This window comes from Eutrigla gurnardus (genome assembly GCF_963514095.1).
Source record: "Eutrigla gurnardus genome assembly, chromosome: 21".
In the NCBI taxonomy this organism is placed as follows: domain Eukaryota; kingdom Metazoa; phylum Chordata; class Actinopteri; order Perciformes; family Triglidae; genus Eutrigla; species Eutrigla gurnardus.
In genome coordinates, this window is record NC_139932.1 from 19,695,723 (window position 1) to 19,713,979 (window position 18,257).

Below are 18,257 nucleotides of genomic sequence, written 5' to 3' on the forward strand. Positions count from 1 at the left end.
CGATATGAGCGATATTTATGACTTTTTAATAATTTTAAGTCTGTAGTGTGGGGGCACCATGGACATAACACGTAGTGTGACTCAACACTCTTTCCACCCCGAAGAATTCACCAGCAGCACCACAAACACAAATAATCCTCATCTCGAAGGGAAAAAAAACAATCAAAGTCATCCTATCGTCTGCCTGCAAGGTATTTTTTCATCCGACACCAAACTTGAATTTTAACACTACACTTTGTGCTCAATTTTATTAGAGTGACGGTTCTTTTATTAGCCACTCTGATGCAGTTTCACGCTCACATCCTGAACGCAGCCAGTCGCTCATGCATCTCAGTGCATGACTCATGATTCCTGTGAATCAGTGAGATAGGGAAAGCAGGAGTGCCAGGAACCGGTTGTGTACGCTGCAGATTATCTCCTTTAAAGGAGACACGAATGGGCAGGCGTAATAAAGATAAAGAAGCAAACAACAAATACAGACATATTTTCCAGGAGTGAGAGATTTTATTGGTCCAGCAGATGCAAAATCAACTGTACACATACTGTCCTCTCATGCTTTGTCCTCAGATTAAAACAAGGTGCCTCTCAATCCAAGCATCCAAACCTACATACAAAATAAATAAAGAATATAATAAAAGTTTTTACAAAAAACAAATTTCAAGTATCTGAAGCAAAAATGTTAACAAAAGTTTTACTGAGAGGTAAGCGGCAGCTTCTCAACAGATCGCACTTTCCATAAGTACAAAAATACTTCTTTTCACACATTTTCATTAAGACCCCCAAGAAAGTCATCTCCCATGCAGTTATACTGTATGTACACTAACATTTACAAAGATATTATTAACAGCACGCATTGTTTTAACAAAAATATAGGTGCTTATGTTTGTGCGCAGCATGACAGCAAAAGGAAATCAAGGAAAATGAACTTCAAAATTAAGTACTTCGTTAAATGATCAGCATACTCTGTAGCGTTGGAACTAAAAACACAAGGAAAAATAAATATTCAAACGGTGAAAATTAAAATATTGACATGATATGTGAGTTATTAGGTGAAAAGTGGTGTCCCTTCTCGAGCAATCAATTCCAGAGAAACGGCAAGAGAAGTGGCGTCCGGCTTGCAGTACAAGCACTACAGGCACTCTACGGCAAAAAACAAAAAAAATCACCTCCATCACCATGAACCGGACATGAAAAAACACGTATTGACACCAAATCACAAATGTATCCCCACTGTGCAAAATACGCTTATTTTAGTGTCAGCAAACAGGATTCAATTCAATCACGACGCTCTTCTTTTGTGCATTTAAAAAAAAAAAAAAAAATGGCAGCGCTTCCGACGAAGTGCCAAAGAGTTTCCAGTGTAAACTAAATACTATCAGCAATGCTAAAAAAAAAAAAAAAAGGCAGGCCTGATTTACCGAGGCATGAGGGTTGCTCTTGTGTCTCTCCAAAATATGAAACCAATAGAGAGGGGTTTTCTAGCGAGCCAATCAGAGCATTGTGATGTCACTGGAATGACGGTTGATTTAAAATGAGTCACAGTTCGGGGGGGTTACACAGAGTCTTCAGTCTCAAATTTAAGAGTCTTGCTTTGTAACGACATCTTTGAACAGAAATATCTGATAGAACAGCAAGAAAACAATCATGATCCTTTTTGAATAATGAAAAAGGTCCAGTAACTTGTGTCCTTGGCCGACAAAATGATACACTGACTGAACATTTTCAAAAAATAAACTTTAACGCTTCTCTGCCTCCAGTGAACCTTCTGTCTGATCCACTTCCCGGCCTCCTGAGTCACGTGACTCGTTGGTGCAATGTTATTGGCAGGGCTGCAGGACCTCACGAAGGCTGGATGAGTTTCTCCTCAGGTTCTGGAAGCACAAAAAGAAAAGCCCCATTAAAGTTAAGACTTTATACACCTTCAACAACAACATCATGGAGGACGGTGCTCTGGCCAAGGACACTCGAACGTGGAGAGTAATCCTTTAACCGCGAGTTACATCAGCAGCGTTTTCTCAGAAACCATTTCCTCTTTATTTTTAGATGATGTGAAAACTGAGTGTGTGAACGTGTTGCTGTGGCTGACTGTGTGTGTGTGTGTGTGTGTGTGTGTGTGTGTGTGTGTGTGTGTGTGTGTGTGTGTGTGTGTGAGAGAGAATGCACCCAGGTTAATCCTGGTGATTATGAAGGAAGCTGACAATATCCTCCTCTCACACACCCAACAGCGTTATTGACGCCGGTGTTTCCACTGATCCAGCAAAAGTAGCGCAGACTTCCAGTTTCACATGAACCGATGTCATTATGAAACAACAAAAGAGAAGTGGGGAAAACACACACACACGACATTAGTTTGTGAATATCGTCAGCTTGTTAGCACGCTAACTAGCACAAAGCAAGCACATCTAGTAGTGGGAGTTGGTTATTAGGTTATTTTAAAACATCTCAATCATGTCCCTCACTAAAAAAGTAAAATGTTTTCTGATAGGAGAACTTAAATAAACAAACCTTTTAAATGTAGTTTTTGTTCAACATCCAAATTATCCATCACAATAAAAAAAAACTCTTTTTAGCTTCTGAATATTGTCGGCGTGTTAGCACGCCAACTAGCTAACCCTCATTGTTTTCTTGATAACATGTCAGGTTAGCACAGGTCCTTGTTTTGGAGTGGAAACTTCTAAAGAGTTAATTGTTGCCGCGGTAATCTGGTTAAGTCCGGTTGGCAGACATTCATCTGAAGTTATTAGTGTCAGATGAACTACAGTATGATGCAACTGCAAAGCCTCTACAGCATGTTTACCTTTGAAAGACTAAGAGTGCAACCACTTTCAGATACTGGAGGACGGTTGGGCTTTAAGCGGGACAAGACGGGCCAAAAATAAACAGAAAAAACAAAAACAAAGGACAAGATCAGGACAATCACAAGGCATGAGTCAGCGTAGTACAACAATGACGACAGCAGGCCGGAATCACAGGAATGTAAACTTGGAAGCGAGGGTTCCCACCCGGTGAACAAATACTGTATGAAAGCCTTTTTTTCCTTTTCTCTCACTGACGGGAAACAGTTCTGCTCCTCATTAATACAAAAGAACCGTTTCCTGTGGGTTAAACTTGCTGTAAGAGGATATCATGGCACAAAATCTCAGTCCACTGGCATATGTAGATGTTTAAAGTGTATAAAAGGTCAGTGAGAGAAAAGACATATCACAACGTAAAAGGAAGCAACACTAAGAGGGTGAAAGGAGAGCGCGACGGATACTTACAGGCAAACTTTGCCCAGCCAGTGCTGTTAACGTACAGAGGAGGAGGCAGCAGAGCAAAGGAGGACAGGAAACACACGAGTGAACATACATGCAGTCGATACAGAAGCCGTCAGAAAGGAAACGGATGCATGAAATGGGTTTTTTTGTGGCTTGTAGATGTCCTTGATGCTGATAAGAAGGTTTTCTTGACAGATTTAAATCTAATTAGGCATCGGCTCCTTGTGACTCGTCTAAATAAATTGCTTCTGGCCTGAAGAAACCCAGCTGAATCCTACTCTCGAGTTCATAATGAAACGTACCTGTCCGGCCAGGGCGAGAGGGATGTGGGAGGGGCTGCAGAGCGCCAGCGAGGCAACAGAAGGAGGTAGCTCCTGGATGGGAGACTCGTCCAGGTCGTCGATGCGAGGTTTCTTGATGTTTGACTCGGGGCTGGTCAGAGGAGTCACACTGTTCCGCCTGATCAAGGTGCCAGGACCCCGTTTCACCTCCTGGTAAAACATTAAAACCTCTTAGTCTCAGAATTCAAGTGTGGAAGCATTGTAGACACTCAAACGATCACTTCCTGTGATCCGCCGGTGAAGCATTACCTCCGGTCTGTCTCTGTGGGTGTTCACCGCCTCCACGTTCAGAGAGATGGACTCCACTTTGCACCCGTAGGCGACCGGGGTGAGCTTCAGCACTGTGTGGAGGGGACACTTCAGGTAGGGCATCTCCTCTGGATCAACAAGCGCAAGGAAAACCCATCAGTATGCGCACGGTTGCATCAGATTGGAGTATAAGAAATCAATCCATTCGTCACCAAACCAAGGGGCTTATGGGACTTGTAGTGCTCACCTGCACTCTTATCCAGGAAGTAGGCCAGCAGGCAGCGCATGACGGCCTGGTGGCAGATCACCAGGACGTTCTCTTGCCTCTCCAGGTCCATGATGACCGGTTCTACTCGCTGGACCAGGTCCTGGTAGGACTGTGATCGGGATCAGGAGGGTGGGTTAGTTTATTTGAACGTAGATATATCAAATACAGCTAAAGGAGGGTTCTTATATCTCAAATGATAATCTGGATTATTTTGCTGGATACTCAGACCAGATTTTAAATGACAACGGATGGCTTAAATCATTAGATTTATTAAGTGTTAACTTATTTACCTCTCCAGCAGGGTAGCGATAGTAGTATTTATCTTCATCTCTCAAAGCAAACTCATCCGGGAATTTGTCCTTCACCTCGTCGTACGTCATCTCTTCACACAACCCCTAAAAAAGCACACGAAGTAGAAAAAGATTTCAGTTTTGCCACCACTTGTACAGTTTTGATGTAATAGCGCACGCCAGAGTGACACTCACTGCGTCGATCTCGTTGAGAGCCTTCCACTGCTCGTACTGGACTCCCAGATGCTCTGCGGTCTGGATGCTGCGACACAGCTGGCTGCTCCAAACCTTCAGATCCTCCAGGTGCTGGTCCTCCACGAAGCGAGCCAGGGCAGCCGAAAACTAGAGCGGGGAGGGGAAGCGGCGTTTAGTGCCTGACGTTGGTTTTTTTAAAACGTCTGTTTTCCGGTTCTTGTCCGAGGCTCCTTGTACCTGTTTGCCTCGCGGCGAGAGGCCTGCGTCCCCGCCCAGCCGTCCCTCCAGGTTGTCGGTGCTCTCTCCGTGCCGACACAGGTAGATGGTGCGGGGCTGGACGTGGATGTTCATCAGGTAGTACACGATCTTACTCTGGATGTGATCCTGGATCCGGTTGGCGAGGAAACGCCGACCCACGTCGATCACCTTGATGAAGGAGAGATCCCTAAAGGAAGAACACCATGTGAGTGATTTATGTTGGAGCCAGTACTGGATTTTGCAGATGATAAATTCCACGCTGGTCATTCACCTGTCATGCTGATCGGGGTCCAGAGGTTGGTAGCTGGTTTTATAGCATTCGATTCTCCTCTGGAAATCCAACATGGCGTCGGTCTTGTTGCAGTCCCGGTAGTCTGGACACGACACCTTCACTTCCTGCACAGGGAGGGAAGATTGTCAGACGGCAAATAACACGCCTGATCCACAGAGAGTTATAAACTTTTCATGTTATTTTAAAACCAGGATGCACCGTGGCGTTTATGACTCACCATGATGTTCGACGCGATGACGCTGGGATCGTCGCACACGGACTCGATGAAAAAGATCTGAGCACAAAAAGGGGGGGAAAACAAACTGTAAGTCGCTGCATTCTCGATGATGTCATAGCACTGACTCTTCAAGTCGCCATAGTAACACCGACCTTGAAGCCATTCTCACTGCCGAACTGGAGGATTATGTCTCGCCTTTCTCTTGTCGTGTTTGTGGCATCGAAGACCTGAGAGGGACACGAAACGCCGTTGTAAGACGCTGGGGTTTCATCAAGACAAAGTTTTAGGAAAAGTATGAGATGCATTATGGGAAACTCACCGCTACTTGGCCTCCCTCATCCTTCAAGTAGGACTTGACGTCCCTCAAGGCTGCTAAGGCACATTGCCTAAAAGAGAGAGACAGTGATTTTAATCATTTTCCCCATCAACAACAAATAAACTATAATTATGCATTTGTGTTGAACTTACTGCCTGATTTTCACAGCACACTCATTATCAGGCTTGAAGAAGTCATAGGAGCTGTAGTTCTTGACCGCCTCCCTGCGGTACTCCCCCACATTAAAGACTGAAACAACAAGCAACAAGCATGAACACGGTGTCCTGGAGGTAGAAACGGGACCCGGTGCTGCCAGGCGGAGCAGAGGGTTGCTTACCTTTAGTGGGCATGCCAATCCAGTTGAGGTAGCGGGTGAGTTTCTTGGACATGTACGTCTTGCCTCGAGCCGGCAGACCCACCATCACGATGACGGTGGGGGGGTTGGCGAAGTGTGGGGCGCCAGCCGCTGCAGAGAAGGAACGGCAAGGGTAAGGAATACGTCACGACAACAACCCCCTCTTTACAAAAAACGTCTTTCTTAACTAGGAATATAATTAAGCCAGGATCCACATCTTGATTTTTCATCTTGTTGCTCTGTGACCCGAGAGGACTCGCAGGGAGCAGGGTCACCTAGAGCCGCAACCGGCCTGAATCCATTCATTAAAACAACCTCAGTCCCTATAATATCCATTTCTCTCCATGCTGACACACTCCCAGTGGGCACATGACTGCCTGCTGCTGCCAGACACGCCCTTTACTTCCACCTCACTGCACATCCGACCCACTTCTGCACTCGACGCGACCCAGGATGAGTTGTGATGTAGTGTTTCGCACTGTGACCTCACAGCAGGAGGGTCCCCGAGTTCAGACCAGGCCTTTTGTGTGGAGTTCACATGTTCTTTTTGTCATTTCTTTGGCTTCCTCCCACTCAAAATACCTGCAGGTTAATTGATGATCTAAATCAGCCGTAGGTGTGAACGTCTGTCTGGTTTAATGTGTGTCTAGGTGTCGGCCCTCTGATAGACCGGTGACCTGTCCAGGGTGAACCCTGCACCTCGCCCAATGTCAGCTGGGATCAGCCCCGACCCTGATCAGGATAAGCGGTTAAAGATAATGGAAGGATGTCACTGCAGGCTGCTGTGACATCCACAAAGTGGGTAGTTGGCCAGAGGAATGCAGGGTGTTAACGCTACAGAATTAAACAAAACGTCTCCACTCATTGAAACTGATAATGAAATGAATTCCTAAAGAGCAGTCATTTCTTTTCATCTCCTCAGCGTCAAAAAGGTTGTTTCGCTCATCCAGGTGTGCAGGATTCTTTTCAGTCATCAGCGCTGCACACTCATCACCCGATAACGCCCTGAGAACCTTTACAAACTTGCTGATCTTGTTGCCATAACAAAAGACGTTACATAAGCAGAAAAACCGATCATACTCTAAGTCGATCATTAGACATCTGGGTAATCCTCCAGCCTGAATAACGTCTCTGCTCTCCTCATCGCCCCTACCGCACAGCATCGCACCTCTGTGCACCAAAAAGCCCCAACTTATAGCTCTTTTAAACCTTGTGGAAAATTATTATTGTACACATTCCACATTTGCAGCATAAATAGCTGGAAAGCCACGCAATCAAAGTTTGAAGGAAAATTTAGGGGGATGGAGAGGGTCTACTCTAAGAGTTTACAAGCTGGATTAATTGTCATTGTGCAATGAAATGCACTTTGTACTCCCATTATGCCACATATGAAATACAGACACTAGGGATGGGATCGTGGTACATTTCCATTACTGAGATAATCATAAACATCATCGCAAGTGACTTGAAAAAGCTCACCATCACAGTAGAGAAGTGAAAAATAGAGCCCGACTTTAAAATTATAGGATACAAATATAATTGTTTTATTTATGCTGGGAGACCTTATGATTTATGATCATTGTATTTTAGATTTTTGATCGTTTTTTCCACTTAAATGATGTTCAATAATAAAAAAGACGTCTTATCTGTGACGCACTAAAAATGATTTGTTTCTTAATAAAATGCAAAGTTACTTTGGCATTTTAGGACTTTTGAGCATTATAATATAATATAATAATATATATAGAACAATTCCACCAACAACAGTCTCTCTCCCTGTGGTCGCTTTGGTAGAAAGCCAGGAAACGCGACGGCGGCAGGGTCGCGCCATGCACAACCAACCAATTAGAAAACGGTACCGCTTCAAAAAAAAAAAAGCATCCAACAGAGAGGTTGCGGGGCTACTGCGGTAACCATGGTGACCGGAGCTCCGTCACGCTCCCAGTGGAAGAGCTGACGTGCCGCGCGTGCAGATGGGAGACCACCAATCAATGAGACACCGGGCGTGGGACAGGTGGGCATCACTACGCCAACCCGTAGAGAAAATACAAGACAGGAGCCAACATGTCGAATCAAACCGCTGTTTAACATTAGCTGTAGCTACAGAGGCACTCATTGGTCGCTGTATGCCGGTACCACGAGGGACAGAAGCAGCGTAGTGATGCTACAAGCCACAGCTAGCTGTCTAAACTAGCCTCAATGAATCAAAGGAGCGCTGCGATGTAAGATGAACACCTCCCGAGTTCACGTGAAAACGTATTATTAAGTATCCAGAGCAAACACAAGGAAACCACATGGATATAGGAACGTAAGGGGTGTCTTACCTCTCCGTGGTGCCGGTTTGTCATCCCTAGTGGGCACCCAGATCTTTTGGGTCCTGTTCTGGGTCAGCTCTCTGGGCATTCCTTAAGAACAAGGGGAGCAGTAGCCCAGTACGAGAAGCGGAGGCGCTACGATCCCGGCGGAGAAAGCCAGAAATAATAATAATAATAAAAAAAAAGGAGAGAGCAGGTGGATGTTGGAGCAGGAGTCACGTCCTTTCGGCTGGAATGAGCAGAGCTGTTCTCGGTGACCGCGGAGCGCGTCGAGCCGGGGGGCTAATCTGCCGGTCTGCGCCGCACATCCGCTATTTAACACCGGCGGGCTGGCCAAGCAACGTGACCGCGGTGACGACACAGGCGCGCGCACACATCCAGCCGCACATACACGGCAGCCACAGCGCCTCTCTGTGGTCGTATTCTAATATAGCATGCAGGTTATTTGTATTTAGAGTTATAGTACAAAATTCCTTATTTAAATCACTCTTCCTTTTAAAAAAATAATAGTAGTAGCCTAAGTAATTTATATTTCATCTATATTTTTCTTTTATTATTGTAATTTAAATGTTTTGACCTACAGGAGTGTAAAATATGGTTTTAATATTTTTTAATAAGGTTGGACCAGTAGTCATGGAGGTAGAGGAAACGTGCAGAGTGTCACATCACCTCACTCTGCTGCCTTCCTCACACTGGGTTGTCCCATTGAGTCACAATGGGATTACCATCATAAATATATATATATATATATATATATATATATATATATATATATATATATATATTTAGAGAGATTTGTTCCAAGTATCAAAACGGCCACATTGACCAAACCAGTGCTTAAGACTTCATAAGGGAAATGTTGAATGGAAGTCAGACTCCCTTGATAAATTAAATGAAAAATGCTTCTACAGAGTGGATGTTAATGAGATAATTTGCCAGTTTGGGATAATTAAAGTAAACCCGCCTACCTACCACAGTAAGCTCACTGAGCTTCTTCTGATGGTTTGCCGTTTCAGCCTGAACCCTAAACCATCGAGCTGCAGATGATGTTTGCAATATTTGACAAACACAACATAAAAGAAATCAAACCTTAAAAGCTTCCTGACATTCAGTGAATCATAATGGAGCAAATCCGTTATTTACAAGTTCCTAAAAAGTGAATCTCCGATGCTCATAACATAACCAACTTAATCACAACCTCATTGTGACTTGCACTTTTCTGCTTTATATAAATGTTCAGTGATGAACTTTGTAACCTCTTCAAAAAGTCCCTATTCTATAGGTGAATAATTACTCATTAAACTAGAAGTGACTTTACGTCTACAACAGTGATATATTATTTACTACAGTAAATTGTGCATTAAAAAAAGCAGTTGCACAACTTGCAGTAATCCACTTTTTACAGTGTACTGAAATTCCTCTGTTGCGTCAGTTTGGGCTTGTACTTTGAAAAGCCTCTGAACTCTCTCCAACCCTTTCACAAAAAACTAATGCTTTATGGCAGTTCAGCTAAAATCCTGTTTATTTAATTGAGTTTCTAAATCAGAGTGACAAACTCCTTCCTGTCGACCACAAGAACAAAGAGCAGCTTTGACACAAAGGGGAACCGCAGCATAGTGTGAGATATTATTGAGCATCCTCCTGAAACATGAACGTAAGTGCAGTTTCCCTTAAACGAGGTCAGGGTCTGATGTTTCCACCTGAAGGACTCAAGAGAAAGTGTTCAGGTGGTTGTGAAAGCACGTTGGGTTTGTGTCTCCTGTTTGTCCTGATAGTGAGACACTTTTAAACTTTGCTTTAGAAAAACAAAGAGTGCAAGAAGGATAAAGTTTACAGGAACACGGATGCAGTTTCTGGACTTTTAGTCGATAAGATTATCACCTCCGTTCAACTTACAGCAACACTCTATACACAATATAAGGCTTTTGCAACTTTTTGGGTCATATTGTTTAAGTATGTATACACATAAAGCTTTTCACACATGCAGAGTTTGAGAGCGATTTAGATTGTGTTTTGTCTCAGGAGATTAAACTGCTTCTCTTTTTTCCTCCAACTTTCCCTAAAAAAGCTGTGAATCCAAATGGGACTGGGCTGAGTAGAAGGTAATTAATAATATTTGTGAACACACTTAATTAAGTCTGAAATTTAATGTACTTTAAATTACATTTCTCTACATGCAAAATAGTCCATTCTTCCTGGATTTGAATAGAATATACACAAAAGGTGAGTTATTTTACCCAAAAGTCAACAATTCATAGGATTTCTGATCACACTAGCAGGGAGATTCAGGAGATTTTTATAGCATGAATAGTTAGTAACACAAATGTATTTATTCCATGACTCTCTAATAGCCCAACACTGAATTATAACCCAGCAGGGCCTGGGATCTAAAAAGATCATACTATGAGTCATTACACTAATATATACAATAACAATCTTCTCCCACGTTTTGGTCAAAAGTCGTTGTCACATTAAAGTTGAACTGAAATTTTGGATTTTCACACGCCCGGTCATATTGTGCATCTATTTAACAATATATGCCAAAAAATAAAAACAATAAAAAAATAAAAATTAACTCAAAAATCCTATATTTTCTTCCAGGAAAAGATTGCATAGATTGTTTCTACATCGACTACAAATCATCACCAAACTGCAGCAGGGAAGGACAGCGATGGAATCAGGTCACATTTACTGTATTTATTCACTCAGCACATCATGTGTAGTGCAGCAGTTTTACGGTACTTTTCTCTGCTATATTTGTTTGGCAGCTAAAGTTACGTCTCACATGAAAAACATACAATAGAGCTTATCAAATACAAAACGTTACAGACAACTAATGGATCCAACCTTGCTCGGCTTGTGGCCCCTTTTTGAAAAGTAGTGGGAAGCTGGGGCCCCTTGTCGCGTGTCACATGTCTGAGCGCTCAGCTGTTCCCCCAAACAGCACCTCACACTCGGCTTCATTTCGGGAACTGTGAAAAGAACCAAAGAGGAGGAAAAGCATTAGATCACAATAAAAGCAACGCTGAGAGAAACAAATCATCAGCACTGTGGAATAAAGGTGGAAGTAAGCACCGAGCTGCTCCCTAAATAAGTCACTGAATCAATGTATTCATTAATCGCCCTGCACACAACGCGTCCAGGTCGACCTGCAGGTCTTTACAGCCGCAGCGTGACCTCCGACCTCTTTAAGCCCCACGCATCGCGACCTCTCCACCTCACCTCAAGTCACACCGGCCGGTATTTAGGCCAGGGTTAAATACTGAGAAACAGCCGCTCAAACGTCTGTCTTCACCTCCCCTTCTACCCCTTCATGCATATTCCCTCGACCTTTGACCTCTGCGGTATGAATGGGAGGATGGAATCATTCTGCCCGTTTCTCTGTTCTGAATTAAACCTGCTCCGGTGGGATCCTTTCCTGACGTATTTCACTTTTTGGACACACTTACATAAATTCTGAAAGAGGCTGGGGGAGGGGGGGGTGCGATCACTGTCCCAGTCCTCTACCCATAATCCATCAGGGCTAAATTAAGGCTACCGGGCCCTGGGGATGTGTTAACACTACTGTAGAAGTGGCGTCAGATCAAATTCAGCGGAGGAATCTAGGCTCCTTCAGTTGAGAGTTGCTCCATGACAGGATGTGTGCAAGTTCCATCTAAAGTGATTTAGTTTCCTACAAAGTGTTTATACCAGAATGAGATATTTCACATATTCAAACTAACAACCCCGTCACCATGACGAGGCTGATTTTCTGTACCGACTCTAACAAATGTTAAACTTACAGTTATATGGAATAATGATATCTAAATAAAGAAAACTGTAAACTAGACATCATTTACACCCTTTATTTTGTCTCGACATAAAGGTATATTAAAAAAAGTTTATGTACAAGTGAGGAGAGGATGTGCACACAGACCTGCTCGCCGAGGTCCAGAACCCGAAACTTGTCTAGATTGTAGAAGCAGGCCTTGACGACTCGCCCGCCGAAATAACGTCCATTCAGATCCACCACGGCTGCAGGGGTGGGGGGGGGGGGGGGGGGGGGGGGGTGGGGGGGGTGATAAGGTCAGAATGTACCCACGTACACAGATAAACCCTCCAACAACAGGATTAGCAGCCCCATATCCAAGAAAACCACTGGCAGATGCTTTGACAGGGTTATACATGTATCATTTAAGCATCAACCTGCCTTATCTGCGTCTATTTAAACTGGTGTTTCCTAAGTCAACTAAATAAATACTAACATGTGACCCTTCGACAATAAACGTCCCTCGGTGGCACAATGGACGCCAAGGTTGTTTTCACTTGTTCAATAGTTTCCTGGTGGGTTTTGTTTTTTTCCTTTAACCTCCAAGGCTTCGCCCGTCTCTCTGCTTCTGAGAAGAGCTGATTTGATTTGTGTGGAACAAACTGTTGTGGAAAGCAGCCGAGTGATACGAACAGTTTGCCCTAAATGATAAAACCCATTTAAAAAAAAAATACAACACTTCGGGGGGAAAAAAGGAAAATATGACATCAGTGTTGTTTCCCCCGAGATAAGTTGCGTGTTGGCAGCACGTACTTTTAATGAATGTGTGTACTAAGTCAGTGCACCCGGACAGGAATCAGTCCAGCACATAAAACAACTTGTTTCCACATTAAAACAAACCAGACTAACAAACTTGCTTTTCTGAGCCGTTTCTAGTCTTTATGCTAAGCTAACTGGTTTCGGCTACAGCTTCAACTCATGATCTGAGTGTCCAAAAAATGCTGGAAATGATGTAACCCTGATGCACTCAAAGGAAAAAAGGAAACATTTCACGCAGCCATCGATGCAGATCCCAAAAACCTGGGTTCAAACCAGACCTGCGACTGTGACCTCTGACCTCCCAGTCGAGGAAAAGCAAGGAAGCCGTCCCTCCTGCCAGCGATAAAAGGTTTCCTCATCATCTATAGGACTAGATCGGGCAGTGTGGCACGCTAAGACGATGCCTTATGACTCCGTATTGTTCTTGGAGTGTCTGTCCTGCTTTCTGAGGGCTGTGATGTAACGCGGTGCCGGCGCCGCAGGGAGACGGTTGCTGGGCCACATGTGATGTAACACCACAGGGAGTCTCACCTGGTTTCTGATCTGGGCCGACTCATTTAGAATGGGACACACTTTTCACCCAAACTATTAGAGCAGTTATACAAGGGGAGGAAGAAAGATGATGATGCTGTTACACAACGACCAAACACCTGCCTACGCTAAGATGATGATGATTGCCATGTAAGATTCAAGTGTGTGGCTTGATATAAAAAAGTAAATAAGTAAAGACTTCATTCAGATATGACAAGACAATACTGACCTTTGATGGCCGACTCCACCCTCTCAAACTCCAGAAATATCCTCACGGCTTCCTCGTCGGGCACGACTGCAATCTGAGAAGCAAAGCAGGGGTTTTTTTTGCCGTTTGATCAATGAATTCACGTCACACTTTCTTGTCATCCTCCTCTCTTACCTCAAATATGACACATTTGACCACTTTGCCATATTTCTCGCACTCTTCTTTCGTCTCTCCCTCCAAGTCTTCGTCCACCTCCCCTCGGCCCACCATGTTCTACGGGACGCACACAGATATTTCAGTAAAACAGCCGATCAAATCTAGAAAAGGTGCATTGAGGAGCACAGACGTACCCTCAGCAGGACCACTTTGGTCGGGTTTTTGAGGATCTCTGTGAGCGGGTTGGCCTCGGATTTCTTGGACGGGTCCACTGGTTGATCGAAACAGAGACAGAAGGTCAGAAAACATACATATTACGTATTAAATCTTAACTTTGCAGCATGTCCTCAGTTAAACCCAAACACTAAGACCACTGGTCCCAGAACTGGTAATCAGGAGAAACAAAGTGTTCCTCTGTCAACTGGCATCGCGGCCTCTACTCCCATCGAGAACAGGGAGAGAATGTCTGAGAGGAGCTTTATTCTCATTCGTTCTGTACAGTATAAGTACTGATAACAAGGATTTCTGCTGACTGGATGCAAATCCCTTCAAAGATAAACACATACAACTGCAGCAGCATTTGGTGGTTGATGATCCAACCATGATATCTAATGGCTAAAAGCAAATACTGCATACGTGCATCCGGAGACAAGCAACAGATACAGTTCTCTTCTTTCATTTTAAAGCCTATAACATAACTCCTATATTATGAAGCTACAGCCAGCAGCTGTTTAACTAAGCTTAGCATCAAGACTAACTGAAAGATTCAAAGTTAAGCTACACATAAGAAGACTGTAGCAATAACCCTCATCAAGCGTGGTCATGACTTGCACACATTCATGAGAAAACCATGCAAAACTAATGGACTCATTTCCATATTGTCTGATCTTAACAAAGAAGTTCTACAGAACTCCCGTTGGACTGCAATGTTTAGGAAGCATTCAACAAAAAGCATCGCTGTTGTCAACATGGTAACTGTGCGTAACAGCAGATATGGATAAAAAACATGCAAACACACACACACACACACACCTGCAACTAAAAGACTAGCAGGACAATACACTCTGCATAATGGGAGAGAGAGAAAATGGGAATGAAGCCAACCTGCAGAGCCTCCGCCTGAAGTCTCAGCAGCAGCTGCCTGGCTGGAACCTGCTGCTCAGTCACACACACACACACACACACACACACACACACACACGCATGAAAAAAGTACAAAGACGTGCACACAAAGTCACAGTTAAACACGAAACTGATCCTGGATCGACACAATGATGTCACTGATGAGTGTACAGCAAGAAATACACATGAAAAGATCAAAAGCGAAACCAAACGCTTGTGTTTGAGACCAAACATGAGGTCTGGAGACGAGGCACGCAAAGCTCGGTTCATGCAGGTCACAGATAAAAAGGACTTAAAGGACGCAAAAGTCGGAAAAAATGTAGTGCTGCATTTATAGCAATGCTTGTGAGAGGAAAACGTACGTTTTTCTGCAGCGTCGCCGATGATGATCTTTCCACCTCTCTTGCTGGTCTTCTCCACAGACAGCGCCGTGCTGAGGCCCTGCTCGTGCTTCCCCAGGCCCTGGCCTTCTCTGAAGCCATACTTCTGCATGATCTTATGGGCCACCGTACCTCTGTGAGGGTGGACATGGAGATTTAAAAACAAGTGGAAGATTTGCATGTTTGGATCATAACAATACTAAAAAAACAAAAACAAATTTAACGAATCAATAAATCAATAATATTGTCTGCCTGTTGCCTGTGTACGTCTGTGGGAGTGTGTGTGTGTGTGTGTGTGTGTGTGCGCGTCACCCACCCCATGTTTGCCAGGAAGGAGCTGGTTGGTCCAGGCGGGGAACGTGGCCGCTCTAAGTCCTCATACATCGGTGGAGGGATGGCGGCCTTTGAGCCTCTGGTGGGACGACCGTCATCCTCGTAGGAGAAGGATGAGCCTAAAAACACAACCGCAGTTTACATGTAGTTCAGCACTGAGTACAGTCTTTGCATATATATTGCATTTTTTTGCATTGATCTAACAGTGTACGTGTTCCTTTTGCTTCTTTGTGATTTTACACTGACATTCATGCTGTTAGAAGCCACCTCAAACTCTGATGCTGCAGTCTGATGCTGCCCCCTGCTGTCGACAAACTGCACAGACTGCTGCTGAATAACGTCACTAACGGAGGAGGCTGGTAGTTTGTCTGTGTGGTCATCAGTGTTTTCACTCAGTGATCCTGGATGTTCAATAAAAAAGGACTTGCTAAAGACCACAGAGTGCATATAAGAAGTGGACGTAGTCATCGTGACATCACCCCTTTGGTTTGAGGACTACGGTGTTAACAATTTGGATCAATTATCTCCCTGTTGTTTCACACAGGATTAGAATGAAGCAGGCCATTGTCCCTCTTTTCAATTTGTATTTCCTAAAATTCATCAGTGGTTTAAAACCATCACCACCTGATGGATCATGAGACTCACACTCCTTGTCCACAAGTGAAGAAGGAGGGGCGATGGCTGCTCCGCCCATACCTGGGAGAGAGAGAGACACACAGGGGATGCATGTTAGAGAAGTTTAGTTTTTAAACATGACAACTGTGATACACAGCTGCTAAATTGTACTTTATCAGACATCACACATCTATGACTCAACATTGTTAAGGTATTCAACAATGCTAAATATTTGATGCATGTATTTATATACAGAGTTCCAACCTATAACCCAAAATAGCATGTAAAGCTCAGGATCAGGAAGGATAAGCCTGTGTTTGAGGCAAAATTTCTAAAATTTCTTACAGGCTCTCGATATGAAAGCCAAGTAGGGTTAAATACTCACTTCGTTTCCGCCGCTCTGTCTCGTAGTCTTCCTCCTCGTCTGACTCGCCTTCTGCTGCAGGGAATCGAGAGAATCCACTTGGCGCTCCACCATCGTGCCTGTCTTTCCTCTTTCTGCAACACAAGTTCCAGACTTAAAAAGGAGTCCTGTGTTCCTATAAACATTCAGTGCAGTAGACTTAAGCTAGAGAACTTTTCTGGGTTTGGCTCCTTGTTATGGCTACAAGATTACAAATGCATCAAGATCCCTCAGGACCCTGAAGAGTAATAATCGTGAGTGATTTTGGTAAAGAAGGTACTTTTCTCTGTCCTCAATCTCCTTCTGCCGCTCCTGCTCCCTCTGCCGCTGTCGTTCTTCTCGGTGTCGCTTCACCACTTTCTCGTAGTCGTTGGGGAACATTGGGTCGTACTCGTCTGCCAACGGGACCAGCACATCGCCGGAGGAGAAACCACTGGGTATGGCGTCCTGAAGCACACACCAACACACACAGACAGGACAAGTCCAAAACATGAGAGTAACGTAGATGAAGATAAGAAAAGAAAAAAAGCAATAAAACATTCCAAGCATTTTCTATACGCAGAAGATTTCACAAACACAGATGAGAAGACTCCCTGGACAAGACAGACCTTAAGTCCCACGGCAGCATGTGGAGGAGTGTCTATGATCTGCCTCTCATCGCTGGAGCCTCCTCTCTTTAGATCGATAACCGGAGCCAAGACGGTGGTCTGCTTCATCCGCTGGGTCTTCACACACAAATACACAAAAACAAACTGATTGAATGTGCACACATTGGCTTTATAGTGTTTCCTTATTGTAATTGTTTGGGTTTCTGAATACCATCTGTACGTCATCATGTCCACTTTGTGTTACACGTGTTATTCTCCTGCATGTGTTTTCACCAGTATGTCATCCCAGCTGCACTGGACGTGTTCCTACCTTAGCCTGGGTCAGAGCCGCCTTCTTCACCTTCAGCTGGGACTGCAGCAGCTTGAAGTTCTTGGACCAGCCTTCGGTCTTGGTGTCACTGGCAACCACGCCGAGGTCATCGTACAGAGACATCGCTGCCCCTCAGTGCCCCCGTTTCCTGCAGACGAGTTTCATCTGATTCAACGTGTAATCTAAGCTAGCTTCAGGAGCATCATTTCATTCAGCGATACTTGAGGTCTCATTTATGTTCACTTTTATTGCCACTCAGTTGTTTGTTAAATTAAACGACATATGTGTCCCTTAACGTTGGTAATATGTAGGTAATTATGCTGTTTTAACCGTCATCACAACATGAGAAACTGGCTAACAACAATGTAGCTAGCGTTAGCTAATATAGCTACATAACTGCCTGCTCCTAAACGAATCGTGTTTAAAACATCCGTATTATTTTAGCTTGTTTTGAACCTACCGGTTTCAGAAATGCCTGGGCATCAACTAAATGTAAGTGCCTGGAACATAAAAAAGGGTTAGCGGCACATTTGGTATGGCTAGTAGCTCCTCGCTGTACAAAGCGGAAGCACAACAACAGAAACCGAGCGCGCCGCCGGGCAGTCAAAGACATTTGGCGACATTTCCCGCGCTTGCTCCACCTAGCGGCCGGATGACTACATCGTCGCCAT

At 44.2% G+C, this 18,257-nt stretch overlaps 2 protein-coding genes across 4 annotated transcripts; both read right to left on the reverse strand.

Annotated features, from left to right (window-relative positions):
- Positions 1–492: 492 nt before the first annotated feature.
- Positions 493–8,655, reverse strand: pfkfb3 (6-phosphofructo-2-kinase/fructose-2,6-biphosphatase 3). 3 transcript variants are annotated; one of them, XM_084039232.1, is made up of 16 exons: positions 8,363–8,655; positions 6,021–6,149; positions 5,836–5,932; positions 5,687–5,753; positions 5,520–5,594; positions 5,368–5,424; positions 5,130–5,254; positions 4,838–5,045; positions 4,601–4,747; positions 4,406–4,510; positions 4,095–4,224; positions 3,848–3,975; positions 3,560–3,748; positions 3,261–3,283; positions 2,798–2,848; positions 493–1,871 (listed from the first exon to the last, which is right to left on the reverse strand). In XM_084039232.1, the coding sequence occupies exons 1-16, from the start codon at positions 8,439–8,441 to the stop codon at positions 1,865–1,867; spliced, it is 1,617 nt and encodes a 538-aa protein (XP_083895358.1). In that variant the 5' UTR covers positions 8,442–8,655; the 3' UTR covers positions 493–1,864. The 3 variants fall into 3 exon arrangements, with proteins under 3 accessions (XP_083895358.1, XP_083895360.1, XP_083895359.1); XM_084039234.1 differs by lacking the exon at positions 2,798–2,848; XM_084039233.1 differs by lacking the exons at positions 2,798–2,848; positions 3,261–3,283 and having other exon boundaries at positions 8,363–8,654.
- Positions 8,656–11,035: 2,380 nt separating this feature from the next.
- rbm17 (RNA binding motif protein 17) lies at positions 11,036–18,169 on the reverse strand. Its single transcript, XM_084038304.1, has 14 exons — positions 18,047–18,169; positions 17,587–17,734; positions 17,277–17,393; positions 16,949–17,115; positions 16,651–16,763; positions 16,296–16,346; positions 15,634–15,769; positions 15,300–15,451; positions 14,920–14,970; positions 14,010–14,086; positions 13,834–13,932; positions 13,681–13,753; positions 12,270–12,367; positions 11,036–11,325 (listed from the first exon to the last, which is right to left on the reverse strand). The coding sequence occupies exons 2-14, from the start codon at positions 17,707–17,709 to the stop codon at positions 11,314–11,316; spliced, it is 1,269 nt and encodes a 422-aa protein (XP_083894430.1). The 5' UTR covers positions 17,710–17,734; positions 18,047–18,169; the 3' UTR covers positions 11,036–11,313.
- Between the last annotated feature and the right edge of the window lie 88 nt (positions 18,170–18,257).

Excerpts from the sequence above, each read along its gene's own strand:
- pfkfb3 (XM_084039232.1), bottom strand. The coding sequence starts at position 8,441 with ATGCCCAGAGAGCTGACCCAGAACAGGACCCAAAAGATCTGGGTGCCC. Across the intron at positions 5,754-5,835 it reads TGTGCTGTGAAAATCAGGCA|GCAATGTGCCTTAGCAGCCT; the intron begins GTAAGTTCAACA and ends TCTCTCTTTTAG. Across the intron at positions 3,284-3,559 it reads CTCTCGCCCTGGCCGGACAG|CACTGGCTGGGCAAAGTTTG; the intron begins GTACGTTTCATT and ends GTACGTTAACAG.
- rbm17 (XM_084038304.1), bottom strand. The coding sequence starts at position 17,709 with ATGTCTCTGTACGATGACCTCGGCGTGGTTGCCAGTGACACCAAGACC. Across the intron at positions 16,764-16,948 it reads GAGATTGAGGACAGAGAAAA|AAAGAGGAAAGACAGGCACG; the intron begins GTACCTTCTTTA and ends CTTGTGTTGCAG. Across the intron at positions 13,933-14,009 it reads CCAAAGTGGTCCTGCTGAGG|AACATGGTGGGCCGAGGGGA; the intron begins GTACGTCTGTGC and ends TGCGTCCCGTAG.